General features: G+C 40.9%; 3 protein-coding genes across 4 annotated transcripts; 1 reads left to right on the plus strand and 2 right to left on the minus strand.

The window, feature by feature from the left end:
- The first annotated feature begins 92 nt into the window (after positions 1-92).
- galnt5 (polypeptide N-acetylgalactosaminyltransferase 5) lies at positions 93-5805 on the plus strand. Its single transcript, XM_082507175.1, has 10 exons — positions 93-1559; positions 1637-1803; positions 2249-2368; positions 3146-3281; positions 3375-3494; positions 3590-3707; positions 3823-4152; positions 4309-4389; positions 4767-4919; positions 5077-5805. The coding sequence occupies exons 1-10, from the start codon at positions 580-582 to the stop codon at positions 5212-5214; spliced, it is 2343 nt and encodes a 780-aa protein (XP_082363301.1). The 5' UTR covers positions 93-579; the 3' UTR covers positions 5215-5805.
- A 99-nt stretch (positions 5806-5904) lies between these two features.
- Positions 5905-7529, minus strand: LOC309690248 (uncharacterized protein). The gene is made up of 3 exons (XM_082507185.1): positions 7411-7529; positions 6755-7329; positions 5905-6659 (listed from the first exon to the last, which is right to left on the minus strand). Exons 2-3 carry the CDS (start codon positions 7314-7316, stop codon positions 6256-6258), a joined length of 966 nt encoding a protein of 321 aa, XP_082363311.1. The 5' UTR covers positions 7317-7329; positions 7411-7529; the 3' UTR covers positions 5905-6255.
- Positions 7530-9761: 2232 nt separating this feature from the next.
- cytip (cytohesin 1 interacting protein) lies at positions 9762-13566 on the minus strand. Of its 2 annotated transcripts, none has more exons than XM_082508262.1 (9): positions 13213-13566; positions 12883-13119; positions 12507-12583; positions 12293-12347; positions 12094-12196; positions 11789-11882; positions 11584-11650; positions 11260-11326; positions 9762-11043 (listed from the first exon to the last, which is right to left on the minus strand). In XM_082508262.1, the coding sequence occupies exons 2-9, from the start codon at positions 13048-13050 to the stop codon at positions 10565-10567; spliced, it is 1110 nt and encodes a 369-aa protein (XP_082364388.1). In that variant the 5' UTR covers positions 13051-13119; positions 13213-13566; the 3' UTR covers positions 9762-10564. The 2 variants fall into 2 exon arrangements, with proteins under 2 accessions (XP_082364388.1, XP_082364389.1); XM_082508263.1 differs by having other exon boundaries at positions 12507-12556; positions 13213-13557.
- Between the last annotated feature and the right edge of the window lie 934 nt (positions 13567-14500).

Raw genomic sequence — 14500 nt, forward strand, 5'->3', positions numbered from 1 at the left:
AAAATGTGACCCTAATATTCCCTCGTTCATTACTGATTGTGAAATAATTTCTTTAGATTCCTTTATTTTGAAGGCGAAACGTCCAGTTTCCTGTACCGTCCGCGTTCTTTCCCGCTGACTTGCTTTCCGGGCAGAAACTCCGTCCAATCACTTTACTGACTATGTGGAAGTCGGCTGCAACGTCCTCATACAAAACTGAAGTTAAAGTTGTGGCGTGGATAGACCCTGCGGCGAAACTGAAAACTTTTCTCTTTGACGTCGAAAGGTTTGTGGAGTATTTCGAGGTAGACGTAATGGCTCGCGGATGTGGACATGACCGAACCGGTACTGTACGTTAAGGCAAATTAGTGCTTTAACATTGTACCTACGTGCTGCGCCACGGGAGTCGGACCCTGCTGTATTGATGAGTGACAACACTGACTACCGCTGCTGCTCCGTGAAATATTTCTAGCATGCCACGCAGGCAGATAACTTCTCCAAAGACTAGAAAAGTGTGCCACAGAGGCGGCACTTTCAGTATGGTTCTTTGACGTGTTTTTACATTTACAAAGGGTTTGTTTGTTTGTTTAAATTAAAACTATGTCAATAATGAGGATTAGAAGATATTTAAGGGACAGCGGGAGGGTGCTGGCGTTTGTGTTCGTAGCTTCTGTCATTTGGCTGCTGTTTGACATGGCTGCTCTCCGCATGTCACTAAACGAAGTGAATACCGAGCTGCTAAAAGAGCGTGTGATACGAGAAAAGGAGCTTTTCAAACAGCAGCTGAAGGCCACGCAGCACACTAGAAGGGGGTTTAAACACCCGGTGCAGAGGATGGACTGGACACAGGCGGGGAAAGGACCACTCACTTCAGGTGTCAAACTTGACCAGGTTTACAGACATGGAGGCAAAGAACGGGATCAAAAGAGGAACTTTATTAAAAGTCAAGGAGACAATGTTCCCAAACGTGATAATGGAGCTTCCCTGCACAATTTTACTCCAAATCAGGAAGTTCATAGGAAGAAGAAACCTGTACATTTTGATCTAAATGTAGCAGTGGCAAATGTAACCCAGAAAAATAAACTTGCCTTAAAGGAGGAGCCTGTTGAAGTTGCACAAAGTCATCAGGACAAGACGGATAAGGCAAATAAAGCAGTTAAAAAGCAGCTTGAGGCCGAGGAGGCACACCCAGATAAAACAACACCCAAACAACCTCCCAACAAGGATGTAAAAAGACTAGAGAACGAAGATACAAAAGAAAGGGAGCAGCTCAGCGAGACTGTTAAAAGTCCTGTGAATGAAAAAAAGGAACCTGTGAAGCCTTTAGTCGTTCTCCAAGGAGGATCCGACTCCAAGAATAACTCTGCTGTTAGAAAATCAGGTGTCCACAAAGTGCTTTCTCTGGATTTGACTTCCAGTCCTAGAGATGCTAACGCAGTAGGCCAGTTTGGTCAGCCAGCTGTCGTTGGCTGGAAAGAGGATGCAGAGGTGAAGAAGAGATGGGACGAAGGCCATTTTAACGTCTACCTCAGTGACAAGATTCCAGTGGACCGTGCCATTCCAGACACCAGGCCGCAGATGTGAGTCTTCTGCACGTCATCTCTGAAGCTGCCACCACTTGCAAAGCTTGAATGTTAATTTTTGCTGTGTTTTCCAGGTGTGAACAGAGTCTGGTCCACGATGACTTACCTTCCACCAGCGTGATCTTCTGCTTCGTGGATGAAGTGTGGTCAACGCTCCTCCGCTCCGTGCACAGTGTGCTCAACAGATCTCCACCCCACCTCCTTAAAGAGATTATTCTGGTGGATGACTTCAGCACGAAAGGTAACAGTGTCTGGAATTCATCATAGCTTGGCCTTGTCTTCATGGGGTATCTCAGTTGGGTTGATTAAAAATTTGTTATTAAATGTTGGCTATTCAAATATCTTTTTCATTGTATGCTCAAATGCAATGTACTATATAGATTGTTAGGAAAACCATTAGATCATTATTGATCAGCCAGAAGTGTTAAAATATGTGACAGCTGCATATTGGTTTTACAATTAAACCATTGATTTATTTTACATGTACCTACTATTACTTAAGTGATTGATTGGATGATTGATTTTTTATTTATTTATTTTAATTTCTGTATAATCTATGCAGGCTTAGCAACAATATAAATGATCATAATTTTATTGTCTTTCACATTGTCATTTTTAATTGTTCTCTGCTGTCAGTGTAACTTGCATGCATGAAGTAGCTTTACCAAGAGCTTTTACTCTGGCAGACTATCTTAAAAAGCAGCTGGATGATTACATGGCCCAGTTTCCCAAAGTGCGAATCGTTCGTCTCAAGGAGCGCCAGGGCTTGATCAGAGCTAGGCTAGCTGGAGCTGCTGTTGCCAAAGGTATGTATGGTCAAGACTAATCTCATATAAGGGTGTCTCTTATACTTTATGAGTCTATAAACATGGTATAGATACGGGTTAGAGGATACGGCTCCCAAAAAAGAAAGATAAAGACAGCAATAGAATATGCATTAATATGTCAAATTGTGTGCTCAGGTAAACTAATGTAGGAACAAGGGTCATAAATAATGCCAGCAGGCTAATATATTTAATGGAACTACATTCATGTGACAGCTTTGTTGTGAAGTATTCTATTATTTAATTTGAACTATGTTTTGATTTAATGTTTGAGGTGCTGTAAAAAATGTTCGACTTCACAAAGCACAAAAATCTTACCTGAACCCTTCATGGCTGCCGCCTTTTGCACCTCTGCACAGCCTGCTGCTCTGTTGACCAAATGTTCTTGTTGGGTCTCTAACTATGACTCAAGAAACCAAACAATACTTATAAATGGAAGCGCTTGCAGTCCTCAAGGCCAAGGGTGGTGGATCAGGTCTCAGGACCAGCAACATATAATCCATAATGCAGCGTTACTCTTCTGACACCAGCGTGCATGGCAAATGCAGGTGGTCAGATGTATGTCCCTGTTTTTACACCTTTCAGATTAGAACTGTAAAAACATTATGCAATATATGCAGTAATACTATTATTATTATTGATGTTACTGCAAATGTTCTTTACATGCATTGACAAAAGTGACTCGTGAGGGTTGTGTGCGTTGTAGGGTTCTTAAAACGTTTAACTGCAGCAGGACTCTTATGCTTTCCTTTGATGCAGGTGAGGTTCTTACCTTTCTTGACTCTCATATTGAATGCAATGTGGGGTGGCTGGAGCCGCTCTTAGAGAGAGTCTATCTGGATCGAAAGAAAGTACCCTGTCCAGTTATTGAAGTTATCAGTGATAAGGACATGAGGTAAGTGGATAATACCATATTTAATTAATTAGTTATGTGTTTTGGTATAATAACGGCCAAAAAATGGATTGTGTTGTGGCTTTTCATCCTCAGTTATATGATGGTTGACAACTTCCAAAGGGGTATTTTCAAATGGCCTTTGGTGTTTGGTTGGAGTGCAGTACCACCAGAGGATATCAAGAAATTTAATTTGACCATCTCTGATCCTATCAGGTAAAATTTATGTTTGTTGTTTTTTTTTTTTGTTTTTTTTTATAGCTCTAGTGGCTATTTTTAGTAATCTCTTTTGTTTGTTTTCTGTCCTGTAGATGCCCAGTTATGGCTGGGGGCCTTTTCTCAATTGACAAACAATACTTCTTCGAACTTGGTACCTATGATCCCGGTCTGGATGTGTGGGGTGGGGAGAATATGGAGATTTCATTTAAGGTTTGTCACTCAGCTAATTTACTGGGAATATTGGTCACAGCTGTTTGGAAACAGCCTTCAAGTTAGTGTTTGTCACATGGCTGATGATGTGCTGTACCTGTTGCCGTTTGAACAGATCTGGATGTGCGGCGGAGAAATCGAGATTATCCCCTGCTCTCGTGTGGGACACATTTTCCGCGGGCAGAATCCGTATAAATTTCCCAAAGACCGGCAGAAGACAGTGGAGCGTAACCTGGCAAGGGTGGCTGAAGTGTGGCTAGATGAGTACAAGGATCTTTTCTATGGCCATGGATACCACCACCTGCTGGATCAAAAGCGCATTGATATTGGCAACCTCACAGAGCAGATTGAGCTAAGGAAGAAGCTGAAATGCAAAAGCTTCAAGTGGTACCTGGATAATGTTTATCCGGACATGGTTGCTCCTTTAGTGAAAGCTGAAGGCCTGGTATGTACTCTATCTGTTCATTTAACCCAGTGTCAGCATTCTGTCTGATTGGAATATAAACGGACTATTTTCTTGTGTTCTTGTAAATCAGTAAACAAATCCTGTGTTTACTGGGGTTTCACTTCTCTTAAAATGCTTTCTTTTTTTCTTTTTTAGGTCTTCAATCGTGGCTTGAGAAAATGCCTGGCTTTGCATAACGGCTCTTTGTGCTTTGAGACGTGTGATCTCAGCAAGCAGGTAGGTGTTTAACAGATTATTTAAATGTAAATATCACCAAATGATCTGTAGTAGGGCTTTTTGTATGTGTTTTTCTTGGTCTTTACACAGGCAAAAAATGTGGATAATTTGCATGTTTGGTGGTCATGACTGTGGTAATTATGGTGCGGGAATAACAAAAATACCCAGAAATAACCAAGACAAATGCAGTCAAAGTCTGAGAAAGGACCCAAGCCACTATAAACAAGTGTGGAGTCCAAGACGAGACCAAGTTTTTCTAAATGTGGCCTCTTTGGATTCAAGTCAGCACCACTGAGGCGTCTTTCAAAATCTTACATTGTTTGACATGCAGCATATTTACCTGCTGGTCACTCTGTCTCCTTTTCTCTCATTTTCAGGGTCAGCACTTTAATTACACCTGGATTAAACACATTCGGCAGCAGAACCTGTGTGTTGCTGCCCAAGGCAGCAGCAATAGGTTTGCTTTACGGTCATGTGACGGCACCAAGCCTGAGCTGCGCTGGTTCCACAAATCCTCCAACTCTGCTCTGGTAGGTTGACTAAGGGTGTGCCATTTGCTTTGTACAATATCTTTGTTTTGTCTTTAGTCCAAACCACAGAGCTGGCCTCCTTTAAATCCACGTAAGGAGTGTTTAGATGCAAGCGTTGCATTCATGTCCCTCCCACCCTTTTTTTTTTGTCTTTAAGGCGGAGCACCTCATAGCAGAGTTTGTTTCCAACCATATGTGCCTGGAAGCAGGACCTAGGAGTGACGACCTTCGTCTCAACCCTTGTGAACCCAGCAGTAGCTTCCAGAAGTGGCAGTTCACGAACTACCTTGTGTAGTGGATGAGACTGAAATGAGTTTTATGTGATAAAAATGCACTACAAAAAAACTTCAGTGGCCTCATGCTACAGCACGGTCCGTGGTCCAGCCTCAAATCAGGACTTTCCAGGGTACAAAAGAAGCGTTTTGGGGGCATTAATAAGCATGATTTCTTTTCTCTTTTTTTTTCTTTTTTTTAAGTGACTGATGTGGGATTGTGTGCCAAAGGACTGGGACTTAGTGTAGAGGATATTATTTTTTTAAATTACTATCACCTGGGGAAAAAGTGAGATTCAGATGGACATCTTTGTTTAACACTTCAGTTCTTTAGTAAAACATTTACAAAGATCAAAGGTTAAACAGTGCCTTATAGATTCATCATTGCTGGGACTAAATAATGAGTTAAATTGCATGAAGCTGTTTGTGTAAAACACTTTTTTTTTTTTTTAAATATCTCGAGATGAGATGTGTGCTTTGAGCGGTCATTTGGGGGGGGAAAGCTGCTTTTGTGGGGTTTTTATGTGTCGGTTTTGCTATGAAAACTTGATGATTTTGTTTTTGTCACTAGAGGGAAGTGTTGCTTCAAAACACTCAATAAACCTGTGCTCTGATTTCATGAGTTTATTACATGATCACAAACATTTCAAGAAAAAGACATGAATGAAAATGCATTTTTGGTGAAAGTAGGTGAAAATAATAACAAGTTGATGAATGTGCAACAGTATATATTTTGTTATTTCCCTCCATCTGCCATTTGAATTTCTTTTTAATAGTTATTTACTGAGGTTACTTCTGAGGAATTTAAAACTTTTAACGCCGGATTTCTCATACCAAAAATCTCAATAGCCAATAGTAACAACATAAATCAACGGTTTTCTTTACAAATATGAGATGTTTTCGCTCTATTGAGCCGAGTACCTTAACCGTGACTGTTATGTATGCATGTAAGGTTTGCACATAATGGGGTGTTACATTGGATATTTCTGTGTAAACTGTAAAGCACACATGTTCCTTTTGTTTTTTTGTTACGGTTTCATTAGATGGACATTGAAACCAGATTCTTAGTGATTAATTGTCATGTACTCAAACTCATCTATCTTCTGACGGGTGTTGCCTCTGCGGATCCTGCGATAGGACACGGTGCTGTACTTGGTAGATGTGAGATGGTTAAATGAATGCTGGCTCTCACTGCAGCCAGATTTCTTTACCAAAGGCAGGCTGGAGTAACCCGGGTGGGGGTTTTGATAAAGACCAGCATGGACATTAAAGTTCGGACCCTGCTCAGCTTTCTGATCCACTTGAAGCCGACCAGCACCTGATTTCTGGCCTTCAGCACCAAACAGCTGGTCTGGGTAGTTTGCCTCCCTGTGCAGCCTTGCATAACTCTCCTCATTAGGTACATCAAAGCTTAGGGCTGGTGTGTGAGTTTCTAGTTCCACTTCTTCCTCTTTGATTTGCCGATTTGCTAAAGAGAAAACGAAAGACAAAATCTTTTCTTTTACAGTCTATAAACAAAGACCACTTTTATTTCAATGCGAAGTTATATGAAATTCCTCTTACCTTCTTCCGCTGATACATTTTGTTCAGGGTGAGCTTGCATTTCTACAGTTGTCCAGTGTGGCTGCAAAAACTCCTTACACATTCTCATAAACTCTCCTGGAGTCTGTTCAGAATCAGCACCTTGTTCCCCAGAGTCTAATGCAAACATTAGTTTAGCTTTGGCGGTATGAAACTTTTGGGGTTCTTCTTGGGTCCAAGTGATCTGATGGATCATTTCCATTCCCATGTCTAAATTTTCTTTGGCAATATTGGCTTCATGTTCTTCCCCTGCCTTTACCTCTCTCTGATGGCTAGGTTCATCTGCCACAGTGTTTGCAAGATGTCGGCACTTGATGCCGGTTGATGCAGTAACGATGTTCACCTGAGCTTGCTCCTCATCACTGTAAAACACAGAGTCATCTCCCTCTTCCAGGGTCCACACATCTCTATCTTCAGGTTCCTTCAGAGTCTTAAAGGCTTCAATGCTGATCCCACTGAGAATCTCCAGTACCTGAGGTGCCAGTGCATCTTCTTCTTCTGCACTGCGTTTTGGGGTATTTGGAGGGATTGCACTCATCTCCATCTGTCTTTTGGTTCTTGAGTAGTGTTGAAAATGGCAAATCAGTTCTGATGCACTTTCTCTTAAATCCCAACTTAAACAAGTATTGTCACATTACCTTCTCTGCTGGTCCGAATGTGTTGCTCCTGTTTTGCTTTGTCAGTCAACTGAGAAAGTATCCATCGTGCTTTTCAATGAGCGATGCAAGCTCGGGCTCTGTGGTGGGCTCTGTACCGCTAGTACCATGTAAATCTCTGTTTGTGTTGAATCACCAAAGAACAGAGGCTTTGCTGTAGTCCAAACAAAGGTTCATTGTGGCTCTGGGACCTACGATTGTACTCATATTTAAATCTGTACTTGGTGACCACCTTCATTCTGCAATGTTTTGAGTCAAGATTAACATTCTGGTTATTCTGTTTTCAATGCACTACTTACAGTCCGAACCAACAAAGTTTGTACACCCTGAAACAGCTTAAGAACATAAAGACTTCAAGGTTCTAGAACAACTAAATTGCTAACGAAACATACAGTAAAATCACCACTGATTCATTCCACATAGAAGTGGAAATTCCATTAATATGCTATAACATACTGCAATTCAAGTGGACTACAAAAAGGAACTAGACATTTGCACCTTATCTGCTCTGTGGCTTTTCTATGATAGGAAACTTTGACCAATAGCAGGTAGCTCTTTTTAGGCCAGACTGTTAATAGTATAAAGAGTGATTATGTCTGTACATGATTTAAAGCTGAAAGTGATCTTGCGTCTTCAGGTCAGAAGTATTTGAGCAATAGCACAGTTTTTGTCATTTTGCCTCTTTACACCACTACAGTGGATTTTAAGTCAAACATTTAAGATATGACTGAAGTGCAGCCTTTTAATTTTAATTCAGCGGGTGTAACAAAAGTATTGTGTTGACTCTTTAGCATTTAGTTTTATACTCGATCACTAATTTCTTGCTCATTGTAAAGACCCTTTTTGTTTGCCTTGATACTCTTGGGTTGATTTTGCAGTATGCTTTTGGTCATTATCTATTAATATCCATCTTTATCCATCCCATCAGTTTTTGCAGCATTTGACTGAGTAGGGTATCCGGTCGTTAAGTGATGACGTGACGAATCCTACTTCCGGGCCTAAAGTAGTCTGCGTTTAATACGGCTTTGTGTTGTTAACATGTTTAATGTTTTGTATTTTCTTCTATTTAATCTCAAAAAGCTAAAACAGTCAGTGATCACTGTTGACCTCCCTCGGCTTTTATTACCGCTAATCATTTATTTAAGCTCAGTTTTTAAAACCTTAGGATGTAACTACAGCCCAGCCCATGCAGCAGTATATGAATGACTAACCTTGTATTGTAGATGGATTATCTCAGTTGTTCTCCTGGCTGAAGTTTGGTCCTTTTACAGCATCCTGCCATGCGATTACATTTGTTCCTGACACTCACGTTAACTTTTATCGAGTGGAAAAAAAATTAGCTTGTTGGATGTTAAACTCAATTGTTACACCTGGTAGAGGAGAACGCTGATCATTTTATTAAAGATGAAAGACTTTAGACAGTTTTTCAACTCTCAGTAAGCCCATAGTGATCGTTTGATATATGGACCTGCAGCAGAGTTTAGGCCCAGACACGGCTAGTGACGTCAGACTTAACGACCGGATAGCCCTGTATACACACTTCCTGTTACTCCACCATGTTTGACAGATGGTGTGGTTTACTTCAGATTTTGAGCTGCTCCTTTCCTTCTCCACATTTTTTTCTTTGCATTGTTCTGGTACAAGTTGATCTAAGTTTCATCTGTCTGTCTTTTGATTGCAGACTATGACAATGATGTGTCTGGCTCCATAAGTGTGTTTCTGACATGGTTAGAAGTTGGGAAGGAGGTTTTCTTATTGTGTTGTTTTCCATTTTCTTCAAGATGTTTGTTGTTGCTGAGTTGCCCAATGAACTATTTTGTTTATTTCGTCATTCTTAAGGTTTGCTGTCTCTCTCGTAAGTTTATTTTGTTTTTCAAACAGATTTGTAATCTCATTCACCAAATCTCTCTCACCATATACAACTTCATCACTTCAACACAACTTAATTGTTATGGATTATCTAGGAAACGGGCTTCATCTGGCCTTGAAGCTGCTGTAATAATGCGATACATTGTATCGGGGGTAACTTGCTTTCTTTGTGAAGGTAACAACCCTTTCCAATTTATCCATCAGTTGTAGTACAAGCCCTCTTTCTGTAGCAGCAACTTGAAACAACAGAAGTAGTTGTTTTACAGGATATAGATGAATTCTTCTCAACTAGTTTTAAAGCCGTGTTCATTTCTTCAATTAATTCATCTTTTAATGACACAGTAATTTTTTTCACTACCTGCATCTTGCACCAGTAATTTTCAGTGAGTGTGGCTCACTCCAAAGTTGCATCTTCACCAACATTGAGACTGCAATGCTACATGAAAAGTAAAAGGAAGCACCGGTGACTGGAAACATCTTTAAAAGTTTATTGTTCGTTAAGAATTTTCTGTACATCATGATTTTATTTACAACAAAAAAAAAGACTGTGGATCATCGACATTAATGACACTCTTGCCACAGAAAATAAATGATACATTTTTACAGCAATTTCAACAATTTACAAGAAATTGTTACTTTCAGTGTTTCTGAATACTGAAAGAAACTTATACACAGTCGGAAAAAACAATTTGGAAATGAAAGCACTTAAGTAGTACTCTCATACCCACATCCTGTTTTTGAGCTGAGCAGCTATCTATAGGGCGTAGAGGCTTGGCTTTGGTTTTGAGCACCTGAATATGTCATAAGTGATTTATGTCTTCTCATGTGCTTTAGGTTACATGTTTGTTTTAAATTTTGAAGTTGGCTACATTGATACAGTTGCTGCGACTTAAATCGATTAATGCTCATCACAATCTGTGAACATGACAAAAAATGAATTCAAGTAAGTAGGATATATAATTTCATCTGTCACACTTTACAGTCTGTTCAGTTTACATTCATTCAGCCTGCATTTGATTTTGTAATGCTTTTGTGCCACAAGTTAAAGCCAAGCAAGCGAGCCAGGCAGGAACTATAGGGGTAAATGCATACAGTATAAAAGTGTCCAACTTGTTTGCATTCCCATGAAGGGTTAACCCAGGCTTTTAAGTGTGGCGAAACACTTGATTGCATTGTCTGTTTCTATTTGTAATGTGTTAGGAACTTGACAGACCCTGTTTACCAACACTTAATACTGAATAGACACAAGGAGCATTTGGAAAGCGAATCACTGAGTGTTTGTTCCCATCTCCTCCTCTTCAACTGATCGTTGAAGTCCAGGAATTAACTTGAGAATGTGTTTGCGGACACTGGTTCTCCTGCCTCTTCTGGGCAGGGTTCCAAACAAGGACGAGATCCTTGTTTCCTCCCAGGACGGAGACAGAGAGCTGGTGCTGCCGGCCAAACTGGAGCTGCTGGAGCGGCCAAGAGGTTGGTGGTGATTGCTGGAGCTCGATGTGTGAGCTGAAGAGCTGTCTTGCGAAGGAAAGTCTTTGGAGAAGAAGCAGTTATCATCTGTGGTGCTGGCTGCACTGCTGGGACAGGGTGAGATCACGTCCCCAAACACACTGGCTTGGTCACTATCATCTGTCATCACACTCCTGTAGCTGCTGTCACTGGAAAAACGCCGGCCCAAGCGCCTGATGGGGGAGCTCAAAATAGCTGTGGAGTCTATCAGGAGGTCGAGACTGCTGTCGTTTAAATTACCTGAAAGCACAACAAAATCCCAGTTAGCTGATAAGAAATTTGTATCAGGAAGCTCATCAGCAACTTCCGCTGTATGTTTATCTGTCAGGGGAAGGCCATTTGAATTATCTGGAGTTTACACATCAATTCACATCATCGATGGCACATGCTTCAGAGAAATGTTAATGGCTGTGAGAAAGGAAGTGCTGTGGTCTGACAGCTGAGCATACTTCTCACCTCGCATTAGACGCTTTTCCTGTAAATTAAGGCCCTGCAGCTCCACCAATTTCTCACGTAGTGATTGCTGTATGGGCAAAAAAGGCAACAAAAACATTACACTTGTGCTTCCAGTAAAACTCTTAACTAATTCACTGAGAACATTTGCCTACAAAGATATTTGCACACAATGTCCATGCAGAGTATAGCCTGAGTAATTCAGCTGTGCAGCTGCAGGTTAGAAAGTATTGCTGGGGGCGTTTGAGGCTTCACTACTGCATGGCTTGGTGACTGCTCTTTTTTTTTCTTTGCCTACATCACACAGACAGGATTTAAGAGACTCACCTTGAGGGCGTCCATCTTCTTCTCCAACTCTATCTGCTTCACTATATTCCCACAAACAGTCTCTAGTCTGGAAGAATATATAACACATAATTACACTCTGTTATAATCCTATTATAAACTATTGTTATAGTGACTTTTTAGTTATCATCTGTTGTGCTTTTTTTTTTCTAGCAGTATTTAGGAAGTTATAAATGTTGTCACTCACTTTAGACAGTTGGTGGATTTTCTTATCTGATCAAGCACGCACTGGTGAGATGAGCCTTCAATGCTGACGCCATTGACCGTGACAATTATATCGCCTGTAAAAGATAAGGATGCAGAAATATAAGGAACGAATTGGTTATGATTACACAACATAGCTGTAAACTGCATGTGCACATCAGTGTGTGAGATTGCAGGCGTAGGTGTGAAGGCATGTAGGTATTCACATATAAGCGTAAGCGATATATCTGTCAATCGTCACGCAGCCCAAATGGGGCCTATACGGTAGAAAGGATGTGGGCGGCTCACCTGCGGTCAGGCCAGCACTCTCAGCAACACTGTCCTCGTTCACCTTGCAAACAAACGTGCACATCTCCACTGCAGGGCTGTTTTTCAGCTGCAGCCCGTAAGTCTGCAAAGAGAGACAAACGTGTCACAAAAAAGCGAGCCAAAAGCAACCCTTTTTTTCCCCCCTACACAACTTAAGCATGCTTCAGTGTTTGCTTACCTGAATTTCAAAACCAAATGTCTCATTGTCTTGCTTTTCCAAAATAATCGTGGTTCTGTGCAAAAGCAGAAAAAGCAAACGACTATTAATTAATATCAATTTTTAAGAAATGTAATAAACTGTTCATGCACAAAAAGTCCAGTAGACAGTTTTTCTTTTACACGTATAAAAGGAAAAAAGATGAAAAGTTGCACATCAATCCTGATATATTTACCGTTGTGGGTCTGTGTAATCAACCAGTGAGTTGGAGTAAGCCGGCTTGGACTGCAAACAGAGAGATGCAGAGTTCCTCTTTAAAAACAACAAAGGGCACTTTTTAAACTTTTAATCCTTCCTAGAAAGTATAAAAGTGTTGTTTTTTAAAAATAACAATAGAGATTTAAAAATTATTTGTTGAGCTGCAGAGAGCTGCTTTGTTTATTTCTCGTAAATTGGTGAAACTATATCACATTACGGCTTAAATCTCAGCTGTAATCCCACGTTGCAAATCAGTGTTTCGGTTATTTGATTTAGACAGCAGAAGTCTGAGTATTTACTGATGTGAAATTATAAACACACATACGTGTATTGCACTTGACATATTGTCTCACCTTGCAAACTCTGGGCTGTGAGCCAGTGCTGTGACGGTGCCGATCACTGTTCCCCCTCAGTGAAGCTCGGTACCACAGAGAACTTTTCTTCTTTGGGGTATTATCCAGAATGTAACTCTCCTGGCTGCCCTGGCGCTGAAGTCCATTGATATTCATGATGGAGTGCATGGTAGAATAGTCCTCAAAGCAGCATTGTGTCCTGCTGCAGCAGCTCTTCAGCGATTGTGTGGTCCTGCCCTGCCGTGCAGCCAAAAGCAAATGCATCAAGCGGAAATCCACATCATGTGATAGCTGTGGTAAACCGCATCTGCACTTCTCAGCTTCACGTACCTTGTTTCCTGTTCACCGCCTTTAACTTTTTTCTGTCTTTTCTCAAGAAGTGCTTCTGTGTTGGTTTGAAAAGAAAAAGCAAGGAGAGTGTTTAAGCTGTTTCTTTTTGAATTCCCCTTCAAACAGTCCCCTTTTCTTTTAGCAGTCTTTGCAATTTGATTTATGGTCTGTCAGAAATCAGCAATGCATGAGAAACTGGCCACCTCACCTCTCCAGCAGCACCTGCTTCCAGCCTCACTCACTCTCAGTTTTGTCAATGGGGCTAAGCCTGTGTTCTGTGCTCTGCCAAGCAGGGAGACTTGTCTTATAGGGCCAGACAAAAGGCTGATTTAGCTCAAGGCCAGTTTCATGCTTCCTAAACAGACAGCACGGGTCATTGGGCCGAAGGCATCAGACATGGTTGGATCAAAAGAAAAAAAACACACACACACAGGCAGGCTGGCAGGCGTGCAGACAGTGGTTAAAGAAAACTAAGCTATGGTGCACAAACTTCCTCTTTCTCTCGCCAACACCATTGCCTTTAAAACATATACAGAGTTGCTTTACACTCCATTGTATAAAGCCCATGTAAGAAGCAGGCTGCCTTACAGCAATCCACTCTGCCCCACTGACCCTCAGGAACAGTTTGCTAAATAACCACGAGACCGTCTGGACACTGAAGTCCCGTGTGCTCCATTCAATCCATTACTTGCATAATTGGGTTGGAAACTGATTTATGTAGAGTATCAAAATCTTGCACTACCCGTCTTTATATTGTACTTTCAACAACCCAGAGTTTATAGCCAGGTCATGTCCTTCATAACATGCAGTACCAATTTTAAAGCATGTGATTGGCAATGGTTAATTTTTAAGCACGACGTTTATCCCAAACATTCATCCAAATGCAGTGAAAGCATATACAAAGACACAAAATTCACTACATTATTGTACCTGGTCCTAAAAAATCTTTGAAACACGGTGTCTAACCAGATGCTTACTCTGGATGGCATTCCCTTAGCCTCCAGCAACACTCTGAGAAATCTTCGAGTCCTTTTTAATCAGGATATGTCCTTCAGTGAGCACATTAAACAAATATGTAGGACTGTCTCTATTCATTTGCGCAATATCACTAAAATTAGAAACATCCTGTCTCAAAGTGATGCTGAAAAGCTAGCTCATGCATTTATTCATGACTGAAAAGCCTTCAGGTGATCCAGAACAGCCAAGAGAGTATTAACTAGGACTAGAAAGATATTGTCCCATATTCATTTCACTTCACTGGTTACCCTTTAAATCCAGAATCGAATTT

The sequence above is a fragment of the Aulonocara stuartgranti genome (genome assembly GCF_965226115.1).
Source record: "Aulonocara stuartgranti genome assembly, chromosome: 16".
Taxonomy (NCBI): domain Eukaryota; kingdom Metazoa; phylum Chordata; class Actinopteri; order Cichliformes; family Cichlidae; genus Aulonocara; species Aulonocara stuartgranti.

Bases quoted from the DNA above. Each gene is read 5' to 3' on its own strand.
- LOC309690248 (XM_082507185.1), bottom strand. From the start codon at position 7,316: ATGGAGATGAGTGCAATCCCTCCAAATACCCCAAAACGCAGTGCAGAA. The intron at 6,660-6,754 runs GTAAGAGGAATT...TTTTCTCTTTAG, and splicing joins AAATGTATCAGCGGAAGAAG to CAAATCGGCAAATCAAAGAG.
- galnt5 (XM_082507175.1), top strand. From the start codon at position 580: ATGTCAATAATGAGGATTAGAAGATATTTAAGGGACAGCGGGAGGGTG. The intron at 1,804-2,248 runs GTAACAGTGTCT...TTACTCTGGCAG, and splicing joins GGATGACTTCAGCACGAAAG to ACTATCTTAAAAAGCAGCTG. The intron at 4,390-4,766 runs GTAGGTGTTTAA...TCTCATTTTCAG, and splicing joins CGTGTGATCTCAGCAAGCAG to GGTCAGCACTTTAATTACAC.
- cytip (XM_082508262.1), bottom strand. From the start codon at position 13,050: ATGCACTCCATCATGAATATCAATGGACTTCAGCGCCAGGGCAGCCAG. The intron at 12,348-12,506 runs GTAAATATATCA...GCTTTTGCACAG, and splicing joins GATTACACAGACCCACAACG to AACCACGATTATTTTGGAAA. The intron at 11,651-11,788 runs GTGAGTGACAAC...ATATTCTTCCAG, and splicing joins AAATCCACCAACTGTCTAAA to ACTAGAGACTGTTTGTGGGA.